The sequence below is a fragment of the Leucoraja erinacea genome, chromosome 5, assembly GCF_028641065.1.
Source record: "Leucoraja erinacea ecotype New England chromosome 5, Leri_hhj_1, whole genome shotgun sequence".
Lineage (NCBI taxonomy): Eukaryota > Metazoa > Chordata > Chondrichthyes > Rajiformes > Rajidae > Leucoraja > Leucoraja erinaceus.
Window position 1 is genome coordinate 79,013,720 of NC_073381.1, and position 26,192 is coordinate 79,039,911.

Sequence of the window (26,192 nt, forward strand, 5' to 3'; positions counted from 1 at the left end):
GTTTGAAACACACATTTTAGAGAATCTGTCATTGGCAAAGCAAGATAGCAAGATAGTATTGCTGTTAACTCACTAGAGCCCTGTCTGCTCTTTTATAAAAAATATTTTATTGGGGAAATTAAAAAAAACTTATATGACTCATTAGAAGGAATTCTAAAAACACTCCTAATTTATTTAGCTTCAGTGGATAATGTATGCAACTATTATTAATCAAACTGAAAATGTGTAGGAAGGAACTGCAGATGTTGGTTTAAATTGAAGATAGACACAAAAAACTGGAGTAACTCAGCAGGACAGGCAGCATCTCTGGATAGGAGGAATGGGTGATGTTCGGGTCGAGACCCAAATGTAAATTTCTAAATACAGTAGTTAAGGGGGAGGAAGGAAAAACAGGTTTCACAATCCAAAAAAAAAAGTGAAGACTGAAAGACTAAACAAATTTACAAGTTAACTGGAGTAGCATTTGAAGAATCATTACCTTCAGAAAAATAGCTGGGAAGTGGAACTGGTCCACTTTTGACTAGTAAGCACATAATGGGCTGAATGGGCCCAAATGTCTATGGTTCTATGACATGAGAAGGGTTCTGTGTAAAATATATGTAAACAGATTGTGATTATCTGAAGTGGACAATGCAGACTAATGGCATCATTGTTCACATTTCCCTTTTGGAACAGTTGGTATAATAAAGCAACTCTAAAGTTAACATTAATTACCAAGCAAGTCTTCCCTTCTCCCGCTTTTTCCAATGTTAATAGCAAACTTTACACACCACAATAAAAAAATGCAGAAACTAGCCAAATAATTTGTTCTTGATTATTTTCAAATTTACTAATTCTCAACTACAATTTTAGAAACACAAGAAAGATCCAATTAAATCAAATATATGGAAGTAGATAAGCAGAATTGTTTGTTTCGAGTGTGCAAATAAATTAATGATAGCTGCTCTGTAATTCATTTCAGCTGCAACGCATTATTCAGACACCAACATAAGACCATAACACATAGGAGCAGAATTAGGCCATATAGCCCATCGAGTCTACTATGCCATTCAATCATGGTTGATCAATTTTTCCCTCTCAACTCCTTTCTCTTGCCTTCTCCCCATAACCTTTGACACTGTTATTAATCAAGGACACGCCAATCTCTGCTTTAAAAATACCCAATGACTTGGCCGCCACAGACATCTGTGGCAATGAATTCCACAGATTCACCACCCTCTCGCTAAAGAGTTTCCTCCTCATCTCCATTCTGAAGGTACGTCCTTTTATTTTGAGGCTGTGCCCTTTGGTTCTAGACTCTCACAATACTGAAAAACACCCTTTCCACACCCACTCTATCTAGACCTCACCTCCCACTGGATTACCAGAGCTTACCTCCGTTTCCTCTTTCATCTGTTGCCATAGTGACTGATAGGAACTAAATCGCAACTTGTCATTCTCTGAAACGGCTTTGCCTTTGTGAAAGTAGTCGGCTGTAACATAGGAAGCAGTGAGCATACTTGGTCAGGTCAACAAACATTTTATATATCTGAATTACTCAAATGAATCAGTTTTGAAAAACCTAAATGGTCCAGAGAAGACTTGGGAAATAAATAAATAGTAAATAACCAATTACTCTAATGCAACCACACAGATCACATTCCCACATTTAGCAGATATCTTCTTCAACAGATATAGCTGCAAGATCAAACGTGGCACTTGTTGGGAGCAAAACAGTGATCTGGGATACTCTTTATTGAAGTTGCCCATACCAATTGCTAATAAAACTCTAAGTATCAGTTATAGAAATTAGCCCAACTGGGTTTGGTGTGGTAGATATCATCAATCTGAAGGGGATACAAGACAAATGCAGACAAATGGCTTAATCTCCAGGTAGGCACCTCGGTCATCATGAACCTCTTCCCATAACGCTATAAAATGTTACAACTGATATTTGATGATCTATTGTACTCGACACAGTGGTAGCAGACCCAGGATCAATCCTGACCTTGAGTGCTGTCTATATAGAGTTTGTATGTTCCCTGTAAACCTACGACTCCCATAGCTATCTAGACTACACTTCCTCCCATCCTGCTTCCTGTAAAGACTCTATCCGCTACTCCCAATTCCTCCGTCTACATCGCATCTGCACCCAGGATGAGATGTTCCATACCAGGGCATCAGAGATGTCCTCATTCTTTAGGAAACGGGGGTTCCCCTCTTCCATTATAGATGAGGCTCTCACTAGGGTCGCCTCGATATTCCGCAGCTCCACTCTTACTCCCGCTCCCCCCATTCGTAACAAGGACAGAGTCCCCCTTGTCCTCACCTTCCACCCCATCAGCCGTCGCATACAGCATATAATCCTCCCAACATTTTTGCCACCTCCAACGGGATCCCACTACTGGCCACATCTTCCCATCTCCACCCCTTTCTGCTTTCCGCAGAGACCATTCCCTCCGAAACTCCCTGGTCAACTCGTCCCTTCCCACCCAAACCACTCCCTCCCCAGATACTTTCCCCTGCAACCACACCACTTGTCCCTTTACCTCTCCCCCCTTGACTCCATCCAAGGACCCAAACAATCTTTCCTAGGTGAGGCAGAGTTCACTTGCACCATCTGCAATCTCATCTACTGTATCCGCTGTTCCAGCTGTCAACTTCTCTACATCGGTGAGACCAAGCGCAGGCTCGGCGATCGTTTCACTGAACTCCGCTCAGTCCTTCTTAACCTACCTGATCTCCCAGTGGCTCAGTACTTCAACTCCCCCTCCCATTCCAAATCTGACCTTTCTCTCCTGGGCCTCCTCCATTTTCAGAGTGAGGCCCAGCGCAAATTGGAGGAACCGCACCTCATATTTCGCTTGGGTAGTTTACACCCCAGTGGTATGAACATTAACTTCTCTAACTTCAGATAGCCCTTTCTTTCCCTCTCCATCCCCTCCCCCGTTCTCGCACTAATCTTACTGTCTCCGACTACATTCTATCTTTGTCCCACCCCCTCCCCTGACATCAGTCTGAAGGGTCTTGACTCGAAACGTCGCCCATTCCTTCTCTCCAGAGATACTGCCTCACTTGCTGAGTTACTCCAGCATTTTGTGTCTACCGTGTATCATCACTTGGGTTTGCTCTGGGTGGTCCAGTTCCCTCCTATTATCCACAAATATGTAGGTGAAATGTTGGTTATTTGATCATTGTAAATTTCCCCTGGCATGCAGGTGAGTGGAAGAATCTGGGTGCAGTAGATGCACATGCAAGAATAAAAGAAAACAAATGGTTATGGTAGGAATCGTGTAAATGGTGATTGATTCACTAGATTGGACTGGTCCACTCACTGCACTGAAGGGCTATGACTCTGACTCTAACAATGCAATGGTGCTCACCATTAGCCTCAAGTAAAGTTACCTACAAAGATCTTGAATATCTCTGTCACATATCTGTATATGTGTGCCCTACCATCTAACAACAGCAACATTGTTAATCTAAGTAATCCATCACATGAACAACCCAAGAATGTCAATGCAGGCTGTAAAATTTTGAATCAATTAAAGATAATATAAACTGAACATTAGATCATGCATCATGTTTAAGCAATTGAGGTAATATTTTCAAAAATAATAGTTTTTTTAGTCTTTTTTGTCAAAACATACATTAAATTCTTATTTGTTATTTCTTTAAAACATTTCTTGAAATCCAGTAAGAATGATTTACAATGTCTTTTGAAATCACTTGGATATCTTATAAATAAAGCATGTTTTTCGAGTACATTACAGAAAGATGTTTGTAAAAGTTCACATTGGTTCACATCACAAGCAAATGATTTTCCTTGCTTCGTGTGGAAAAAACCACAAAACCTAGAGGAGCTAACATATTGACAACTTTGGGATTTCTACACTAAACTATACATGCGGAAAATCTACAACTAGTTTCAATGGAGCAATAGTGAATAGTGATACGAAGAGTCAACACATTCCCATACCTCAAAATGTCACTACAGGTGCACAACCTTTTATCCGAAAGCCTTGGGACCAGACACTTTTCGTAATTCAGAATTTTTCGGCTTTCGGAATGGAAGATTTTTAGCGTAGTGGTAGAGTGCTCGGCTCATATCCGCAAGGTCGCGAGTTTGCGCCTCGATCCCGGCAGTTACTCAATCGCGAGTTTGAGTCTTCAATGTAGTTTTTTCTTGCAGAATAGGAGAGAATAGGGAGGGTTAGGCTGGGATCATTCTCTGCGAGATGATCTTAGTGCGGGAGACAAGTGTAGGAGAGGTGTACTGACTGTGTGGGCAGAACTTTGGAAGTGATTGCCCACCATTCTCAAAAGCCGCTGTGTCTCCCTGTCCCTCCAACTCCAGAGGAATCCGCTCCCCGATGGGCCGCTACGGCGACAAGTGGCAGTTCGCCCACAGCCCGAGCTGCGGCCCCTCATCCGCAACCCGGGTTCCTCTGGAGTTGGAGCGGGGCTGGGCTAGAGTTGTTGCTGGCTGTGAGTCTCTGGGATCTCCGTGCTTGCAGTGGGCCTGGGGGTCGGTGTCCCGATGAGGGGGCGCAGCTCGGGCTGTGGGCGAACTGCCACTTATCGCCGTAGCGGCCCATCAGGGAGCGGTTTCTAGTGGTCCTGACGTCTCTCAGCTCCTGTCCAGGGGGATGGCCGGAGACGTCAGGACCAACAAGAACCCACTCCCCGATGCGCCGCTACAGCGACAAGTGGCAGTTCGCCCACAACTCGAGCTGCGCCCCCTCATCCGCAACCCAGGTTCCTCTGGAGTTGGAGCGGGGCTGGGCTAGAGTTGCTGCTGGCTGTGAGTCTCTTGGATCTCCGTGCTTGCAGTCGGTGTCCCGTTGGTCCTGACGTCTCCGGTCACCCCCTAGAATGGAGCTGAGACTGGGAACTGTACCGCCCTTACCCCCTCCCTCTGCAACTGCAAACAACCCCACAGTTCCCAATCTCAGCTCCTGTATAGGGGGGTGGCTGGAGACGTCACAGCCCGAGCTGCGCCCCCTCATCCGCAACCCCAAGACCAAGACGTACTTTGCACACCATCAGCTTCTGTCCCTACGGGGAGCGTGTTCCTCTGTAGTTGGAGCGGGGCTGGGCTGCTGCTGGCTGTGGGTCTCTGGGATCTCCGTGCTTGCAGTGGGCCTGGGGGTCGGTGTCCCGTTGGTCCTGACGTCTCCGGTGACTGGCACTGGCTCCGACGTGAAGACAGTGCAAAGCCCCCGCGCCGGTGCAATGGGCGGGGAGCTGGAGAGGGGAGGGAAGGGGTCACACACATGGCCGGGAAGCAGAGGGGTGTAGGTGGGGTGAAACTGAAGGGAGCGACAATCTGCTGCTCCCTGCCCGCTGAGTTAAAAAGTTCCCACGCAAGACTCACGATACACTGTGTATCGTGAGTCTGCCGTGGGAACATTTTTAACTCAGCGGGCAGGCAGCAGCAGATTGTCAATTATTAACCCTCCCGCGCAATATACCCTCACCTTCTCTTTTATGAATGGGAATTTAGTTCCCCTTTCTTCGAGGACCGACCGGAGGTTCCGCTGTCACCTCTGCGGGCCCCCCTCGGTGAACGTCTTCAAGGACCTTTTTTCAAGGACCGAAAAAATGTCCGCTATTCAGAGCTTTTCGTTATTTGGAACTTCGGATAAAAGGTTGTGCACCTGTACTTACGTTTAATTTTAGAAGGATAATTTTAAGTTGGGTGGTAAGTGGTGATGGAAAATTCAACCAAAAAAATCTCAGTATGAAAATGTGTGAACTGATGACAAAAACAAAATGTTGTTTGACATTAAAAAATACTATAGTTACAAAATTCAGTATTAATTTCTCAAATATTATATACTTAATCTGCACAGAATTTCCTGAAATCAAATTCTTGCTACAAACCTGTGGTAGATGTTTTTCTCTTTTTGGAATCTTTGGGCTTGAACACAAAGCAACCCTGCATGGAAAATGGAAGAGACTCAAGAAAGTTACATCTACATAGTGTGCATTTTGTTTAAACACAGTGTGCAATGGTTCACTGCAGGCAAGATGGTCAATGGGTTTAAGAGATAATTGGACTGGTACATAACTAAAGCACCATCAAATCATGGATAGGATAAGTTTAGAGGGCCATGGGCCAAGCGCAAGCAGGTGGGGCTAGTGTGGATGGGGCATGTTGGTCGGCATACACAAATTGGTCCGAAGGGCCCGTTTCCACGTTGTATGACTCAACGCTAGAAGAATTGCTTAATTGGGTATAAACAAAAATGATGGTGAGTGAGGGGAGAGCTCCCCCTCCACTCACCATCAACAACACAACAGTCACAACTGCGGAGTAATTTAAGTTCCTTGGAACCATCATCCCCAAGGACCTTAAATGGGAGGCCACCATCGACTCCACAGTCAAAAAGGCCCAACAGAGGATGTACTTCCTGCAGCAGCTGAGAAAACACAATCTGCCTTAGGCAATGATGGTCCAGTTTTATACTGTCCTCACCTTCTCCATCATGGTCTGGTTTGGCTCAGCCAAAAGCATGACATCCGGAGGCTGCAGCGAATCGTTCGATCAGGCGAGAAGGTTGTTGGCTGCAACCATCCCCCTATCAACGAACTGTACACTGCAAGGGCCAGGAGGCGAGCCGTTAAGATCATCTCTGACCCTGGCGACAAACTCTTTGAAGCACTTCCCTCTGAAAGGCGACTCCAGACTGTCAAAACCGCCACAGCCAGACATAAAAACAGCTTTTTTCCACGAGCAGTAGCTCTACTCAACAGCCAAAAGTCTGTAGCCTCCTTTTGCTCTGGTATTTTATTTCATTCTTCACATGTTTAAATTATAATGTTTTAGTTTTAATTGTCTACTGTACAGTATATAGTGTTGTTACTTGCGAGGAAAGCACCAAGGCAAATTGCTTGTATATATACATACTTGGCTAATAAAATGTATTCAATTCAATTCTTCTGGTTTATTCCCAAATAAAAAATACTCAAGTCAGTCAGAGAACACAGAGCTTGGAGGATTATTTGTTATTTCATTGTTGAGGGCATTGCTGACAATCCCAGCAGTTATTGTTCATCTCTCATTGCCTCTGCACCAAATGATTTACTCGCTAATTTCAGTGGGCAGGCAACAGCCATAGGTGGGTCTAGAATCATGTCTAGTCCAGACCTGGTAAATCAACAGAGATTTCCTTCCCTGACAATCAGTTTCCTATTTACCATTACTAATACAAGCTTTGATCTCCAGATTTATTTAATTACCTGAACACCTAGACACCAAGGATGCCTACATCAGACTACTATTTGTCGACTATAGCTCTGCTTTCAACGCCATGATCCCATCCATACTCATCTCCAAATTCCTGGACCTAAGAAGCAGTTTCCCCCTCTGCTACTGGATCATCGACTTTCTAAATCACATATCTCAATCAGTGAAGATAGGTAATTAGGCCATAAGTGATAAGAGTAGAATTAGGCTATTCGGCCCATCAAGTCTACTCCACCATTCAATCATGGCTAATCTATCTTCCCCTCTTAACCCCATTCTCCTGCCTTCTCCCCATAACCTTGGACCCCTGCACTAATCAAGCATCTATCTATCTCAGCCTTAAACATATCCACTGACTTGGCCTCAGCAGCCTTCTGTGACAAAGAATTCCACAGATTCACCACTGAACTAAACTGAACTGCAATTTGCGGATGACACCACTGTGGTGGGCCGGATCATATAACAAGACGAGATGGAGTACATGTTGAATTTAGTGACATGGTCAGCAAGGTGAAGGAGTTAGTTATTGACTTCAGGAAGCATGGTGAAGGAAGTCAATCAATGGTGGGGAAGCACAATGGTTGGAAGCTTCAAGTTAATTGTTCTGTTGTGATCTGCGTCAGTGATCTGTTGTGGACTCGTGAAAACACACTCCTCCAGATTCACGGCAGTTTCTTCCCAGCTGTTCATCAGGCAACGGAATCATCCTAACACAACCAGAGCAGTCCTGAACTATTATCTACTTCTTTGATTGGGGTTTACTGGATTTACCTTGCACTAAACATTATCCCCTTATCATGTATCTGTACACTGTGAATGACTCGATTGTAATCATGTATTGTCTTTTGCGCTGATTGGATAAAGGCACAACAATGTCTCTACTTCCTGAAAATGTGGAGGGGAAAATCAGTGACTCTTATAAACTTCTGCAGATGCACCCTAGAAAGCATACTTTTGGGTTGCATCCCAGCTCACTTTGGGAACAGCTCTGCCCAAGAACCCTTCTTCAGACCCGAACCATCACCTATCACCTATTCCCTTTCTGCAGAGATGCTGCTTGAGCTGCTGATTTACTCCTCCACTTTCATCATCCGATCATCATTGCAGCGACTCCCGCACACACTTAATTCCCACACACGCGTCCTCGGTGCTGCTACTGCAGCGATTCAGCCTTTACCTTGGACACGGAGGAGGTCGCCATCGATCCTCCGTCATCAAGGTCGGGCTCGCCGCCTCGGGTCCCCCGGACAGGGCCAGGCCCCGCCCCTCCCACTCAGACCCGCCCCCCCGCCCGGCTCCGCCCCGCCCCTCTCCCGCAGACCCCGCCCATCCCCACAGACCCGCCCCCGCACGGCTCCGCCCCCCCCGCCCCCTCTCCACTCAAACCCCGCCCCTCCCGTTCAGACCCGCCCCGCCCGGCTCCGCCCCGCCCCCTTTCCACCTCAGACCCCGCCCCGCCACCAGTCCCCCCCCCGCCCCGCCCCCCTCTCCACCCAGGCCCCGCCCATCCCCAACCAGCCCCCCCGCCCTCTCCCCCAGGCCCCGCCCCCACACAGGCCCAGCCCCCCCCCCCCCCCCCCCCCCCCCCCCTACCCCCGCCATCCCCCCACTAGCCCCGCCCCTCCCCGGCTGGGGTCCGTCCTTCCTTGCTCCGCCAATGGGAACCCTTCCAGCTGCCGCCAATGAGAACACTCCCCGCTCTCCGCCAATGGAAGTCCCCATCGGAGCGCGGCCGAGCCCCGCCCCACCAATAGAAAGCCTTCCCCCCCCCCCCCTGCAGCGACTCCGCCTATCAAAACGACGCTTGTTCCCCCCCCCCTCCCCCGGCGAGGCGGAACTAAGAGGCTGCCGGCGCCCTGATTGGTTGTTAGGGTATTTGGTCACGGGTCAGAGTGCAGATTGTGAGCGTCACCAGTCAGGGCGCTGCTTCCATCATCTTTGGTTGACGCTGCTGCAGCAGATTGGCCGCTCCATCGCCGGCGGCTCCAGCAGCGAGCTCTGCACACATCGCACTGAACAAGCCGTGCGGGACGCCAGAACTTTAAATCACTGGCGAACGATGCCATGGCTTGTCTTTTCCGAAGGTCCATAGCAGCGCAGGTACGTGCAACCAGCATTGCCTCTCCCACCGTCTCGTCCCGCCCCACCAGCTCCATATGTGTGACCTTCAGTCATCTGCCCTGGGATTTGCTGGATATCCCCGATGTTAATGCACGAGTTTTGACAAATATCCCTTTCCATTTAACGTGACTTTAAAATGAAAGGCACTTGGCTAAATGAAAGGCTCTTTAGCTACCTCTAGCTTTCCATTTAAAGTGAGTTTTCGTTACCTTCTGGTGAAGGTTCTGATTAAAACTTGAGCAAAAATCGCAAACATCCAATAAACGAGCAATTCTGAAGGTACACAATCCAATGAAATGTACAATGCGTTCATTATTTTGATTTGAGGATTACCATGTTAGCTGATTATAGCTACTGATAACGGGAAAATAATAAGATTTGATAGTATGGAATTAAACGTGCTGTATTACCAAAAATATTCCACATTGGGAAAGCAGCAAACATATTCAAAGACCACTTGCATCTCAGTCATTCCCTCTTCTCCCACTCATGTCAGGCAGAAGCTTGAAGACATGTACTGCTAGATTCAAGAGCAGATTCGTCCCCACTGATATCAGACTCTTGAATGGATAAAAATGTATTTCCATTCTCCTTTATTGCAAGCCATGTACTTTTTATGTGCACTTTCACTTCAGCTGTACTACATATTCTGCACCCTGGTACATCTCTCTTTTTGCATAATCTATTGTATTAAAATACAGTACAATTTACCTGGATAGCATGCATATGTGTGACCTTATTAATCAAGAAACAATGACTGGACATGACACGGATAGCGTAGCCACAGAGATTGGGAGTCAGTTTAGCCAGTTTTTACCACTCTCACAAGAAGGCACTACCACAAGACGCCACACCATCACATGACTTTACACAACACTGATGAAACATTTAGTAAGAACGAAAAGTTATATGAATTATTTCTTTGTTTTGTATTACTTCGTTAAAAGACAAATAAATCAAGAAACAATGACTGGAAGATTCATTTTTGCTATCGGTGAGTGCGTAAACTATATCTCGTCTTCATCCCCGAGTAGTACTGGCAATTGAAAGTTGGACATTGGAAAGTTAACAAATTGTCATTACAGGCATATTATTATGTGTACTGAGATGCAGTGAAAAGCCAAGATCAGTACCCCGTTCCTGCTTCCTCCCTATGTCCCTTGAGTCCGTTAGCCCTAAGAGCTGTATATGATTCTCTCTTGAAAAGAGAGAGATTGGGCAGGAAAATTGGAGAGCAAGAAGAAAAAAATATTAGAAAATGCAAATGTTTTACTGTGTCTTACAGTCGAATTGGGAGAATTTATAACGGGGAATGGTGTCCATTATTGGCAATTATCCACAATAAATAAGGGATTACCAAGTAACAGAGCATCTCAGTACACATAACAATAATAAGCCTGTAATGGCAATTTCTTAACTTTCCAATGTCCAACTTTGTCCAACTAATTGCCAGTACTACTCGGGGATGAAGACGAGATATAATTTTGCACTCGCCGATAGCAAAAACAAATCTTCCAGTCATTGTTTCTTGATTTATTGTTCTTATATTGAAGTAATACCAAACAAAGACATAATTCATATAACTTCTCGTTCTTACTAACTGTTTCATCCATGTTGTGTGAGAGTGTGGTGTCTTGTGGTAGTGTCTTCTTGTGAGAGTGGTAAAAAACTGTTGTCTCAACCATCCCTCGAGGCTAAACTGACTCCCAATCTCTGTGGCTATTCTAACCTCCTCCGATGTAGACACACCCATCTACGTATGTAATGCCACCCGCAAACATACAAAAAAATAAAATTAGAAATATCTAGACATGGCTATAATATACTAGCAGTAACTAGCTTAAGCATAAATGGCTCCTGCAAAGCCAATGACAATACTGACATAAGAAGTAGGTGCAGGATTAGGCCATTGAATCTTCCCCACTATTCACTAAGATTATGGCTAAGCCATCTTAAACGTGAAGCATATGAAATAGGATATTTGGCCCTTTGAGCCTGCTCTAAATTTTATTGTGATGATCAATGTTAATAAGTGATAGGATCAGAATTAGGCCATTCGGCACATCAAGTCTACTCTGCCATTCAATCACGGCTGATCTACCTCTTCCTCCTACCCCATTCTACTGCCTTCCACCCATAACCCCTGACACCTGTACTCGCCAAGAATCTATCTATCTCTGCCTTAAAAATATCAATTGACTTGGTGTCCACAGCCATCTGTGACTATAAATTCAATTCCACAGATTCACCACTGAAGATATTCTCATGTCCTTCCTAAAGGAATGTCGATTAATTCTGAGGCTATGACCTCTGGTCCTAGACTCCAACTAGTGGAAACATCCTCTCAACATCCATTCTATCATGGCCTTCTGTTCTTCTGTCTCAATACCTTACTCTCACCCCATATTCCTTGACAATTGTTGTGTCTAGAAATTTCTCTACCCCTTTAACTATTAATTAATTGAAAGCTACACCCTGGAAACAGGCTGAGTGTTTCGAACAGGCTAATTTTGAAAGGACTAAAATATAAAATCAAGGATATAATGCTGAGGTTTTATCAAACGCTGGTAGGCCACATTTGGAATATTGTGAGCAGTTTTGGGCCCCATATCTGAAGAAGGATGTGCTGGCTTTGAAGAGGGTCCAGAGGAGGTTTGCAAGAATGATCCTGGGGATGATTGAGTTAATGTATGAAGAGCTTTTTAAGGCTATGGGTGTGTGTTCATTGGAGTTTAGATGAGGGGGGAGGTCCGCAATGACACCTCAGATAATGAAAGGACTAGAATGAATGGACGCGAAAAGGATGTTTCCAGTAATAGGAAAGTCTAAAAAGACGGTGTATTTTTGTGTATTAAATTGCGTCTGCATCTGTTGCTACTACGTGCAATAATACTCTGTTACTTGGTAATCCCCTACTTATTTATAGTGGATAATCGGCAATAATGGACACCATTCCCCATTATAAATTCTCCTAATTCAACTGTAAGAGACAATAAAACATTTGCCTTTTCTAATTTTTTTTCTTCTTGCTCTCCAATTTTCCTGCTGAATCTCTCTCTTTTCAAGAGAGAATTATATATAGCTCTTGGGGCTAACGGAATCAAGGGATATGGGGCGGAAGCAGGAACGGGGTACTGATTTTGGATGATCAACCATGATCATATTGAATGACGGTGTTGGCTCGAAGGGCTGAATGGCCTACTCCTGCACCTATTTTCTATGTTTCTATCTGTGAGCCCCTTTTCCCATCTAGTTTCCAGGGTTCTCGCAACAGCTCTTTTGCATTCTCAGTGACCGAGTCTCCCTCACAAAGTGCTGGAGAAACTCAGCAGGTCAGGCATCATCGGTGGAGGGAATGGACAGACCCTTCTTCAAATTGCTGTTCATCGATTACAGCTCAGCATTCAACACCATTATACCCTCTAAACTGATTACCAAACTCGGTAACCTGGGTATCGACCCCTCCCTCTGCAACTGGATACTGGAATTTTTAACCAACAGACCTCAGTCTGTTAGGTTAGACAAGCACACCTCTTCAACCCTCACCCTGAAAACCGGCGTTCCACAGGGCTGTGTGCTGAGCCCCCTCCTCTACTCCCTCTTCACCTATGACTGCACACCTGTACATGGTACTAACACCATCATCAAGTATGCAGATGATACAACGGTGATTGGCCTCATCAGCAACAACGATGAGTTGGCCTACAGGGAGGAGGTCCAGCTCCTAGCAGCATGGTGCGCTGACAACAACCTGGCCCTTAACTCCAAGAAGACCAAGGAGCTCATTGTAGACTTCAGGAAGTCTAGGGGCGGCACGCACACCCCCATCCACATCAACGGGACGGAGGTGGAACGTGTTTCCAGCTTCAGGTTCCTGGGAGTCAACATCTCCGATGACCTCTCTTGGACCGACAATACCTCAACTCTGGTCAAGAAGGCTCACCAGCTTCTCTTCTTCCTGAGGAGACTGAAGAAGGTCCATCTGTCTCCTCAGATTCTGGTGAACTTCTACCGCTGCACCATCGAGAGCATCCTTACCAACTGTATCACAGTATGGTATGGCAACTGCTCTGTCTCTGACCGGAAAGCACTGCAGAGGGTGGTGAAAATTGCCCATCGCATCACCGGTTCCTCGCTCCTCTCCATTGAGTCTGTCCAAAGCAAGCGTTGTCTGCGAAGCTCAGCATCGTCAAGGACTGCTCTCACCCCAACCATGGACTGTACCCTCCTACCATCCGGGAGGCGCTACAGGTCTCTCCGTTGCCAGACCAGCAGGTCCAGGAACAGCTTCTTCCCTGCGGCTGTCACACTACTCAACACTGTACCTCGGTGACTGCCAATCCCCCCCCCCCCCCCGGACACTCCTCCCACAGGAAAATTATTGAAATCATATTCTATGTCTCTCTCCAGGGAGATGCTAACTGCATTTCCTTGTCTCTGTACTGTAGACTGACAATGACAATTAAAGTTGAATCTGAATCTGAATATTGAATCTGTAGCTCAATGCTTTTGAGCTTACTGTAGGCTTTTATTGTCACACGTGCAAGCGCACATTGAAATAGTTTTCTTGCATACAGTCCAGTATACCTAAGCACATCCTTGATTAGCATGTGTACAAAAATGGTCGTTTGAGCCTGCAAGCAAGAGGCACCTTTTGTCAATGACATTTCAAAAAAATAAATGATTCCAATCATAGCCATTTTTACTTTAAATGTGTGTGGAAGGTTGTATGTCATTGTATTGTTTAGGTTATTATCGCTTGTACCGAGGTACAATGGAAAACTTTTGTTGCGTGCTAACCCGCAAGCAGAAAACCAATACATGATTACAATTGAGACATTCACAGTACATGATAAAGGAGATAATGTTTAATGCAAGATAACATCCAGTAAAGTCTGATTAAAGATAGTTTGAAGGTCTCCACTGAGGTACATAGTTGCTCAGGACTACTCCCTTGTTGTTGATAGGATGGTTCAGTTGCCTGATGACAGCTGGGAAGAAACTGCCCCTGATTCTGGAGGTGTGCGTTTTCACACTTCTGTACCTCTTGTTGGATGGGTGAGGGGAGAATGAGTGACTGGGGTGAGACTCAATCTTGATTATGCTGGTAGCCTTGCTGAGGCAACGTGAAGTGTAAATGAAGGAAGGGGGGGTGGGGCAGAGGAACAACTCCAGGACTGTTTGGAGTCTGTAGACTGGGCAATGTTCAAGGACTCGGCAATGGACTTGAACGAATACGCCACAGTCGTTACAGACTTGTTAAAGAAATGTGTGCAGGACTGCATCCCTACAAAAACCTTCCGAGTGTTTCCCAATCAGAAACCTTGGATGAACTTTGAGATCCGCACTCTTCTGAAGTCCAGGCACAGGGCATTCATGTCCGATGATACAGTGGCCTACAAGAAGTCCAGATATGACCTTGGTAAGGCCATCAAAAAGGCCAAAGGGACTTCTGCTCCAAACTGGAGGACGAGACAGATGTTCGACAGCTGTGGCGGGGCCTGAATGCAATCACCTCCTACAAGGCGAAACCAGGAGGCAGCTCGAATGTCGGCGAAACATCACTCCCTGACGAGCTCAATGCGTTTTACGCACGCTTTGATAGGGAGAATACTGATGTGCCTTCCCGAGCCCCCATTCGCTGTGATGGTATTTCAGTTTCAGTCACAGAGGCCGACGCCAGGAAATTCTTCAGAGGGGTGAACCCCCGAAAAGCACCTGACCTGATGGTATACCCGGTCGTTTTCTAAAAACCTGCGCGGACCAACTGGCTGGCGTTTTTACGGACATTTTCAACCTCTCACTTCTGAGGCCTGAGGTCCCCACCTGCTTTAAAAGGGCATCAATTATACCAGTGCCCAAGAAGAGTAAGGTGACGTGCCTCAATGACTATCGACCAGTGGCACTAACGCCGGTAGTGATGAAGTGCTTTGAGAGGTTGATCATGGAGCAAATCAACTCCTGCCTCGACCAAAACCTGGGCCCACTGCAGTTCGCTTACCGCCACAACAGATCAACGGTGGATGCGATCTCGCTGGCCCTCCACTCCGCTCTGGACCACTTGGACAACAAAAACTCATATGTCTGGCTGTTATTCAACGATTACAGCTTGGCATTTAACACAATTATCCCCTCCAAGCTGGTTACCAAACTCGCAGAACTGGGTCTCTGCGCATCCCTCACAGACCACTCTGCAGTTGGAGATGTGTCTGCCTCGATAATAATCAGCACGGGAGCACCTCAAGGCTGCATGCTCAGCCTGCTGCTGTACTCATTCTATACTCATGACTGCGTAGCTGGTCACAGTGCGAACTCCATCAAGTTCGCTGACGAGACCACTGTTGTGGGACGTATCACTGATGGGGATGAGCCAGAGTACAGAAGAGAGATCGAGCAACTGTCCATATGGTGCCAGCACAATAGCCTGGCCCTCAACACCAGCAAAACCAAGGAACTGATTGTGGACTTTGGAAGGAGTAGGATGGGGACCCACAGTCCCGTTTATATCAACGGGTCGATGGTTGAAAGGGTCAAGAGCTTCAAATTCCTGGGCGTGCACATCTCTGAAGTTCTTTCCTGGTCCGAGAACACTGATGCAATTATCAAGAAAGCTCATCAGCGCCTCTACTTCCTGAGAAGATTACAGAGAGTCAGTTTGTCAAGGAGCTCTCTCTAACGTCTACAGATGCACAGTAGAGAGCATGCTGACCGGTTGCATCGTGGCTTGGTTCAGCAACTTGAGCGCCCTGGAGGGGAAAAGACTACAAAAAGTAATGAACACTGCCCAGTCCATCGGCTCTGACCTTCCTTCCATCGAGGGGATTTATCGCAGTCGCTGCCTCAAACAGGCTGGCAGTATCATCAAAGACCCACACCATCCTGGCCACACACTCATCTCCCTGCTACCTTCAGGTAGAAGGTACAGGAGCCTGAAGACTGCAACAACCAGGTTCAGGAATAGCTACTTCCCTACAGCCATCAGGCTATTAAACCTGGCTTGGACAAAACTCTGATTATTAATATCCCATTATCTGTTATTTGTACTTTATCAGTTTATTTATTCAGGTGTGTATATATTTATATTATGGTATATGGACACACTGATCTGTTTTGTAGTAAATGCCTACTATGATCTGTGTGCTGAAGCAAAGCAAGAATTTCATTGTCCTACCGGGGACACATGACAATAAACTCACTTGAACTTGGTCATTGCTTCATCATGGGTCGTCCAGGACAAGTTGGTGGTATTTGCTCCTTGGAACTTAAAGCTTTCAACCCTCTGTACTTCGGCGCCGTCAATGCAAACAGGGGTGTGTTGCTGCTTCGCTTCTTGAAGCCAATCACTATCTACTTTGTCTTGCTTAAATTGGGAGAAGGTTGTTGTCGTGACACCAGTCTCAATCTCCTTCCTGTACTTCATCTCCATTGACCATGTGCAGGGAGTTGACCTGCTGTCTTGCAAACATTGATCCCTCAACCAAACCCATTGAATTTAGGACAAAATCCTCAACGGCATATACATGTGAAATGCAATAAATCTTAATAACGTTCCATACAAATTCTTTGTAGAGATTGCTCCCTGGAGTTTGCAATGCAATTTCTGTAGTCACAGTAATCCTGAAATGTTAGTGATATTATTTGACTTGTATGAACCTATCTGTACTGGTAGGCACTGTAAGGTCAAATTTGATTTGAAAATAAATTTAAACATTATTCCAATAGATGTTGCCTGGGAATAATTACTGGGTAGCATTGTAACCTTGAGATGGTTATTACAAATAAAGTTTCACTCACGAAGATTGACATCACTTCTTCACCTTCAAATTCAATTCTGCCTCCTGGTTCCAGCTATTTATTTCTGCTTGTACATTGATGTTATGCATTTTTTTAATGACTTGCAGTTTGTTGGTCATGTGGTTTCATTAAAAATGTGTTTCAGAGTGCGACACAAAGTGCTAGAATAACTCAGTGGGTCAGGCAGCTTTCCCAGAGAACACGAATTGGCGACATTTTGAAACGTTGCCAACCCATTTTCTCCAGAGATGCTGCCTGACCTGCTGAGAAATTGAGTTGCTCCAGCACTTTGTGTTTTTTAGTGTGTAAACCAGCGTCTACAGTTCCTTGTGTCTACATGTTTCAGAGAGCCTTACATTTATTACATTTTCTAAATATTGGATTGTTTTATTTAGCTTTCCAGAGTTCTGGGAGTGTCAACTGAGAAGCTTATTCCAGTGGTGTCAGCTGTTCCTGTCTCCAAAAAACAGTAAATATAAAAGTTATATATTTTTAAATACAGTATATGTGAACTGCATTGTTAAAACTCAAATTGCATGTTATACTATAATTATAAGTGGCACTTGATTCCTTTGTTTGCACTGGGTGAATTTGTCTATTATAACCACAGGTTGTTAATGCGCCATCAGGTACAGGATTAGCAGGAGTAAATTGTATTATCAACTCTCCTGCTGCCTCAGACTTTTTTTTAGTTTGGAGATAGTGTGGAAACAGGCCCTTCAGCCCACTGAATCTGCGCCAACCAGAGATCCCCACACGCTAACGCTATCCTACACATACCAGGGACAATTTACAATTTAACCAAGCCAGTATTTGACTACAAACCTATAAGTCTGTGGAGTGTGGGAGAAAACCGATCTCGCGGAGAAAACATGCGCAGGTCACGAGGAGAACATACAGACAGCACGTGTAGTCGGGATCAAACCCGGGTCTCTAGCGCTGTAAGGCAGCAACTCTACCTCTCCGCCACCGTGCTGCCCATAGGGATCTGTTTCCCTCCAGGCTGGGCTCATTGACCCAAGTTCCAATGCACTCTATTGCTGCTTATCGCGCATCAGGTTGTTCTTCCTGTGTCTTGTTGAGCGACACACTTTTAGACCATACTAAAAACAAACAAAAAAGTGGAAAGGACAAACAGCTGCTGGCGAGGCTGCCGGCTCGTGGCGCCACCCATCGGTCTTGTATATAATTTACTCTTGACTCGTACTGTGACTATTAGTCTTTTAGGGTCTGAGGCAATGATTAATTGTTAATAAAAAGCAAAACAGAGAAACATAGAAAATAGGTGCAGGAGTTGGCCATTCAGCCCTTCGAGCCAGCACCACCATACAATATGATCATGGCTGATCATCCAGAATCAGTACTCTGTTCATGCTTTCTCCCCATATCCCTTGATTCCGTCAGCCCTAAGAGCTATAGCATGCCGCTGGTCAGGCATTATATCTAATTTTCTGTAATTCTATGTAGTCGGTATTCCTTTTTTTTTTAAACAATTTTTTTGCAGTAAAGATTTTTTTTTTCTCTGGATTAGTTACATTTATTGGGAACAGTTACAAAATAAAAATAAATGCTGGTCATCTGCATGTTACTAACAGCAATTCCCCTGGCATGTGTATTTAAATATGGATTGGATAAAGCAAACTGCTGACTCCTATTTATGTGACTTACAAAAACATCGTTTTGACATTGGAGACACAAGAGAATGCAGATGCTGGAAACTGTAGCAAAGAAAGGAGAATTTGTAGAGGAACTGAGCAGGTCAGCCAGCATCTGTGGAGGGAAATATATAGTCACTGTTTGGGGTTCTGATCCTTCATCTAGACTATCATCCCTTGTGATATCAAAAAACAGCTGAGAGCTCTGAATTCACCAAAGGAAATAGTAATACATCATGGAAAACTGGCCCTTCGGCCCAAAGTACCCACACCAACCAATGCGTCCCATCTATACTAGTCCCACCTGTCTGCGTTTGACCCATATCTATCTAAACCGGTCCTATCCATGTACCTGTCTAAATGTTTCTTAAAAGTTGCAATAGTACCTACCTCGCCTACCTCCTCTGGCAGCTCATTTGCACAGTCTTTGTGTAAAAAAAAGTTACCCGTTGGGTTCCTATTAAATCTTTCCCCCCTCACCTTAAACCTATGATTCTCAATTTCCCCTACTCTGGGCAAGAGACTGTGCTTCTAGCCGATATTTTTCTCTCATGATTTTGTACACCTTCATAAGATCACCTCTCATCCTCCTGCGTTCCAAGGATTAGAGTCCTGGCCTGCTCAACCTCTCCATGTAGCTCAGGCCCTTGAGCCCTGGCAACATCCTCGTTAATCTTCTCTGCACCCATTCCAGCTTGACAACATCTTTTCTACAACATGGTGAAGATGGGAAGAAACAACATTTCAAATAAATTACTAAATACATGCACTTTAGAACTAGCTGTGCTTCCATTCAACCTGTTGCAGTACCGATACAACACTGGCATTGGCTTGGCAATGTCAAAATATATCCAGGTATATATGAGGGTGACACAGCGGTAGAGCTACTGTATTACAGCAAAGCAGACCTGTGTTTAATCCTGACCTCTGGTGCTGTTTGTCCGTAGTTTACACGTTCTCCCTGTGATTGTGTGGGTTTTCTCTGGGTGCTCCAGTCTCCTACGTGCTGATTGAGTGCTTTCCAACACTTGGCCAGAAACCTGACACCATCCAAGACAAAGTAATCTACATCATTGACAATCATTCTCTCATCCTAACCCCCTGTTCCTTCCACCACTAGCTTCAATGTGTACCATTGTATATGGATGGGGGTGGGAGATTGCAACCTTCACGTGGTTCCCCCTGTTTTGACGAATGCAATCAACCTGGTGTGCACAATCAAATAAGATCAAATAGAACAAATTGTCCTACAACTTTAGGCTGTGCACGCCCTACACAAGAAGAAGAAGGATATGGAGGGAGTGGATGTGGAGATGATGTTTTCACTAGTGGGAGTGTCCAGGACCAGAGGTCATAGTCTCAGAATAAAAGGGTGTACCTTTAGAAAGTAGATGAGGATTTCTGTTGGTCAGAGCATGGTGAAACTGGAACTCATTGCCACAGAAGGCTGCGGAGGCTAAGTCAATGGTTATTTTTAAGGTTGAGATTGACAGATTCTTGATTAGTACGTGTGACTGGATATATGGGGCAAAGGCAGGAGAATGCGGTTGAGGGGGAATGATAGATCACCCATGATTGAATGGGGGAGTAGACTCAATGGGCCGAATGGCCTAATTCTGCTCCTGTGAATGTGCAATGTTTACTGTGGTCTCCCACCCCAGCTACTCTAAGAGCCCCTCCCAAACGCACAACTTCTACCACGAAGAAAGACCACGGGCGCAGGCACGTGGCAGAACCACTGCCAGCAGTTGCCCCTCCAAATCGCACACCATCCTGTCTTGGAAGTATATTTCCGTGCATCATGATTGCTAAATCCAGGAACTCCATGCTCAACAGCACTACAGCAGAAGAACTGCAGCAGTTCAAGGAGACAGTTCACCACCCCCATTCTACTGCCCATACCATATTTTAACAACAATAATAATAATCTATAGATATAATAGATATCTTGTTTCTTTGTTTCTATCTATGCATATTTGACCATGTGATCCTGGACCTTCGCCAAAACGGTACAGGACAGCACTAAAATATTTGCACCACCTTACGCATCATTGTCCAGTGGTCGTTTGTGTCAAGTTTCGTTCAGATTGATGTTATATTTCACAAGTTATTGGCATTTAAAAGCTTTAAAAAAAACACAAAAAAAAACACTTTGAGAATAATAACGACAGATGCTGTGGCAGTTAATGGGAGATTCTGGCACCTTGCAGCTATGACCTCACAGTGAGGTCTCACAGTCCTCCAATCACAATGGGATCTCATTTACATAAGCTGCCATGAACAGTCCTCCATCCGACAATGACATCACCATGGGATTTCAGCTGCCAATCAACAGTGTTGGGATAAGCTCCACCCAGTGCAATGAGAGATTTCTTACATTGTTGTAAGGAGAGCGAGGGAGTGGGGGAGGAGAGGAGAAGAAATGTTATTTAAACATTGTTTTTAGAAGGACAATGTGATAGGGGAGAGGCGAGGGAGGGAGAGACTGAGGGTAGGGAAAAGGAGAGGGAAGGAGAGGTGAGGGAGGGAGAGGGGAGAGAAGAGGGAGGGTGAAAACGAGGGGGGGGAAGTGTTGGATGAGGGGAAATGAGCCGCGCCTGCGCTTTTGGGTGAGTGGTGGAATATTGTGTTGGAACGGGTGAGAGGTGGAAACGCGTTGCATTGGGAGAACGGGTGAGTGGTGGATTATTACGTTGGGAGAAAGGGGCCCAATGGGTCCCACTTGGTCTGGTATATTACTAAAACTATCGTCTTGTTTCTATCCATCCAAGCGTGTTTGCCCATGTGATCCTCGAACAATGCCAAATGATAGCGCTACAATTTTGCACCACCATACTCACCATTGTTCTATGGTTGTTTGTCAATTTTCTTTCAGATTAATGTTATATTTCACAATTTATTGACATTTAAAAATGTACAAAACCCCACTTTGAGAACAATAACTTGGCAGTTGCTGTGCCAGCTGCTGGGAGAGTCTGGCAGTTTCCAGCTATGTCACAATGTGATCTCACGGTCCTCCACCCGACAATGACATCACAATGAGATAAGCTCCATCCAGTGCAATGAGAGATTTCTTACATTGTTATTATGGGTGAGTGGTGGAATATTGCTTTGGGGGAATGGGTGAGACAAATGTTATTTAAACATTGTGTTTAGTGGAGGAGTGCGATAGGGGAGAGGTGAGGGAGGGAATGATTGAGGGTAGGGAAAAGGAGAGCAGTGGGGAGGGAGGAGGGAGAGCAGAAGGGAGCAGGAAGACGAGCGGGAGGGAGTGTATGAGCTGCGCCTACGCAGTTGGAGGCTATGGGTGAGTGGTGGAATATTGTGTTGGGGAAAGGGTTGTGTTGGGGAGAATGGGTGAGTGGTGGAAACGGGTTATTGCGTTGGGGGAACGGGGCCCAACTGGTCAGGGGGGTACAGACGGGAGAGGGGTTATGGAGGGTGGGAAGGAGTGACTGAGGGTAGGGGAGAGGTGAGGGAGGGAGGGAGTGTTGGGGGATGAGGGGCAATGAGCTGCGCCTACGAAATGAGTTTGGTGCTATGGGTGAGTGGTGGAATATTGCGTTGTGAGAATGGGTTACGTTGGGGGAATGGGCGAGTGGTGGAAACGGGTTGCGTTGGGAGAACGGGTGAGTGGTGGATTATTGCGTTGGGGGAGCAAGGCCCAACAGGTCCCATTTGGTCTAGTTAAAACTCTCGTCTTGTTTGTTTCTATGTGTGCCTGTTTGCGCTCTCTGATTCCGTGATGTTGTCAAATTACGCCAAAACGGTACATAATAGAGCTACAATTTTTGGCCCACCTTACTCACAATTGTCATGTGGTGGTTTGTATCAAGTTTCATTTAGATTGATGTTATATTTTACGTTATTGACATTTAAAACTTAAAAAAAAAAAGTAAACAGCACCTCCACTTGCCCTTAGCAACGTATAACGTCACAATGACATCTCATCTACATAAACTGCCGGTTCCATTGTGGGGGGAGATGAGCACCGACGCATCACAATGGGATCTCAATTTCATTTAAAAAAACTTGCTGTTCCCGATAAAAGCACGCTGGGCACAGACACAAACAGGTCCCGGAGCCGCGATCCACCCTCCCGCGGCTGTGCGCCGCTCGGACTCTCCCCCCCCCCCCCCCCCCCCCCCCCCCCCCCCCCCCCGGAATATTGCGTTAGAGGAACGGGTGAGTGGTGGAATATTGCGTTGGGCAATATGGCCCAACTTGGTCTAGTAAAAAATAAAAATAAAAATAAATAGATAAAACAATAGTCGGAGAGTGATACAGCGTGGAAAGGGGCTCTTCGGCCCAACATGTCCCAGCTACATGAGTCGCAACTGCCTGCGTTTGGTCCATATTGGTGCTTGCAAGCAAAGCACCAAGGCAAATTACTTGTATGTAAACATACTTGGCTAATAAAAATGTATTCAATTATTCTATTTTAATTCAATATCTCTTCAAACCTGTCTAACTGTTTCTTAAATGGTGGGATAATCCTGCCTCAACTACCTCATCTACCAGCTTGTTCCGTACACCCACCACCCTTTGTACCCATTCCAGCTTGACAACATATTTCCTGTAACATATATCTATAACAATAAAAATATAAATCGTATAAAATATTTTCTGGCCTTGCCAAGAATAAGTTTTAAAAATAAAAGATTAAAAAGTATCCCAAGCCAAATGCCACCTCTCTGTATTCCTCTGCCGAGAAACTCCAGCACTTTGTGTCTTTTTCTTGTAAACCAGCATCTGCAGTTCCTTGTTTCTGTTATTACATCAGTTATGCCATTGATTTGACATTAGTGATTATGAGGAACAGAATGCGAAAGCATAACAGTAACCCATTGTAAATTATTTGAGCTAAGGCAGACTCGGCAGATGAAAGAGACCTCCGTTTCACCAATTGTGAATATATTTGATTTTGCAGTCCAACTCTCCCTGTGGGTAATTATTTGGGCTGGGGATTGCTGCCAACACTGTTTCTGGCTTGCAGTCACTGAAAGAAAGCTGGGCACACCAAAATACATGCCATTTTCTTTAAGATGACACATGCAATTGTGACTCAGCCTGTTTCTACTTTGCCACAGAGTGGCTTCGAGAGTTGGTAGTGTGAAAGGCTATTAAGTATAGATTCCACTTAATTCCACTTAATCAGACTCAGGAATAGCTGCTTCCCGAGAATTATATCTACCATAAATTCAAATCCACACATGCACTGACTACACCGCCCAACACGGACTTCCATCTGTATATATGTATATATGTATGTAGCGCCGTAGAATTTGTGCACCTATTTCCCCCCCCCCCCCCCCATCTCCCTTCTGTTTTTTGTTTTTTCTGTTTCTTGTTTTTTGTGCTAAATTGTATGTATGCACTGAGTACGAGCAGCTTTCAGTTTCACTGTACATGTATAGTGACAATAAATGGCATATCTCTCTATCTATCTACAGCACGAAAACAAAAGGTGCCAGTATGCATGATCAATAAATGTATGTGTCAGGTTGCCTGAAAACAAAATAATGACGTTTAACATTTTAGAGGAACTGGTACACCGTGTACCATCACAAACAAAGCACTGTTCTTTCACAACTGCTGTGCCATGCAGTCAGGATGACAAAGTCCCCTGATTATGAATGTGGATTCATAAGTTTGAGGAGCAGATTTAGGCCATTCGGCACGTCAAGTCTACTCTGCCATTCAATAATGGATGATCTGTCTTTCCCTCTCAACCCCATTCTCCTGCCTTTTCCCCACGGCCCCTGACATCCATATTAATCAAGAACCTATCAATCTCTGCATTAAATATCCATTGACTTGACCTTCACAGCCTACTGTGGCAATGAATTCCACAGAGTCACCACCTTCTGACTAAAGAAATTCCTTCTCATCTCCTTTCTGAAGGTACATCCTTGTATTCTGGGGCTGTGGCCTCTGGTCCTAGACTGTCCAACTAGTGGAAACATTAATACTATCCAGGCCTTACACTATTTGGTAAGTTCCAATGAGGGTCGTCCTTTTAAACTCCAGTGAATACAGGCCCAGTGCCTTCAAACACTCATCATATGTTAAGCCAATCATTCCTGGGATCATTCTCATGAACCTCTTCTGTACCATCTCCAACGCCAGCATATCCTTCCTCGGATATGCGGCCCAAAACTGCTCGCACTACTCCAAATGTGGCCTGGCCAGCACCTTATAAATCCTCAGCATTACATCCCTGTTTTTGTATTCTAGCCCTCACGAAACAAATGTTATGAAATAACTATGTTCAGCCCCCAGTTTACTGGGGTATGTAGAAAATATTGTCCGTTGTTGATTGACAGCCAATGATAGCGGATGTGTTTTCAATGCTAAAGCAAATACATAATTAAATGGCAAATCCAAAAGATGACTGATGCTGGAAATCTAAAATAAAAACAGGAAAGTATTAGAAATACTCAGCAGGTCAGATCACATCTGTGGAAAGAAACAGAGTTGACATTTCAGGTGAGGGAAGGGTAAAGATTTAATAGGAACCTGAGGGACAACTTTATTTACACAAAGGGTGGTGAGCGTATGGAATGAGCTGCCGGAGGAAGATACTATTACATGTTTACTATTACATTTGGATAGGTACATGGATAGGATAGGTTTAGGGGAATATGGGCTAAATGCAAGTAGCTGTGACTATTGTTTATGGGGCAGGTTGGTCAGAGTGGGCCAAAGTGCCTTTTTCCATGCTGTACAATTCTAATACTCTAATGACTACTCATTTCACTCTCTCTCCTGCTTTGATATCATCGGGTGGCACTGTCAACGATGGCAGCCTCGCCTATAGTCTGTCTGTCTCTTCGTATTTTTTGTTATTTTTAGTGTGTTTCAAAAAGTATGTGTTAATGTATGTGTGATTGATACAAATACATCTCTTGATGCTCCTGAACACATCATCAGTGATGTAACCTGGGGTCATTGCGTGTTTCGGGTATTTCACATCAGACACCGTCACCCAGGCGACCCAGCCGTGGTTGATCAGACCACGACTTGTGTTCAGGTGGCATTTGCTCCTCCCCATGGACCTTCTCTCCTGATCCAGAGCCATCTCGAGGCTTTCTCCGCTGCCTCTGTGGCGTTCTTAATGGATTTTCTCCTCTTCATTCCATTGATGCCCAGTAGAGCGATTGCCCTGCAAAACCTCTGCAGCCAACCTCGATGGGCATACACCTTGCCTTCCAGCCCTGCTTACGGCAGTCTATGACCAGCTCTTTGTACTTGGCCTCCTCTAGCTGGTCCTCCCACGGCACTGTCAGTTCCAACAAGACAATGTCTTTGGTTCTCTCTGAGACCAGGAGGATATCTGGCCTCAGGGTGGTCGTGGCAATGTGCTGTGGGAACTTCAGCTGTTTCACCAG

At 45.3% G+C, this 26,192-nt stretch overlaps 2 protein-coding genes across 2 annotated transcripts in view; one reads left to right on the top strand and one right to left on the bottom strand.

Moving 5' to 3' along the window:
• The window catches only part of orc3 (origin recognition complex, subunit 3), a 61,300-nt gene extending 52,808 nt beyond the window's left edge, over window positions 1-8,492 (bottom strand). Inside the window, 3 exon segments of the mRNA XM_055636045.1 lie at window positions 1,375-1,472; window positions 5,866-5,920; window positions 8,409-8,492. Coding sequence (XP_055492020.1) covers window positions 1,375-1,472; window positions 5,866-5,920; window positions 8,409-8,432 — 177 coding nt within the window. The 5' untranslated portion in view covers window positions 8,433-8,492.
• A 639-nt stretch (window positions 8,493-9,131) lies between these two features.
• rars2 (arginyl-tRNA synthetase 2, mitochondrial) overlaps window positions 9,132-26,192 on the top strand; it is a 61,733-nt gene continuing 44,672 nt past the window's right edge. Inside the window, exons 1-2 of the mRNA XM_055636052.1 lie at window positions 9,132-9,331; window positions 17,542-17,615. Coding sequence (XP_055492027.1) covers window positions 9,296-9,331; window positions 17,542-17,615 — 110 coding nt within the window. The 5' untranslated portion in view covers window positions 9,132-9,295. The remainder of the gene's footprint in view (window positions 9,332-17,541; window positions 17,616-26,192) is intronic.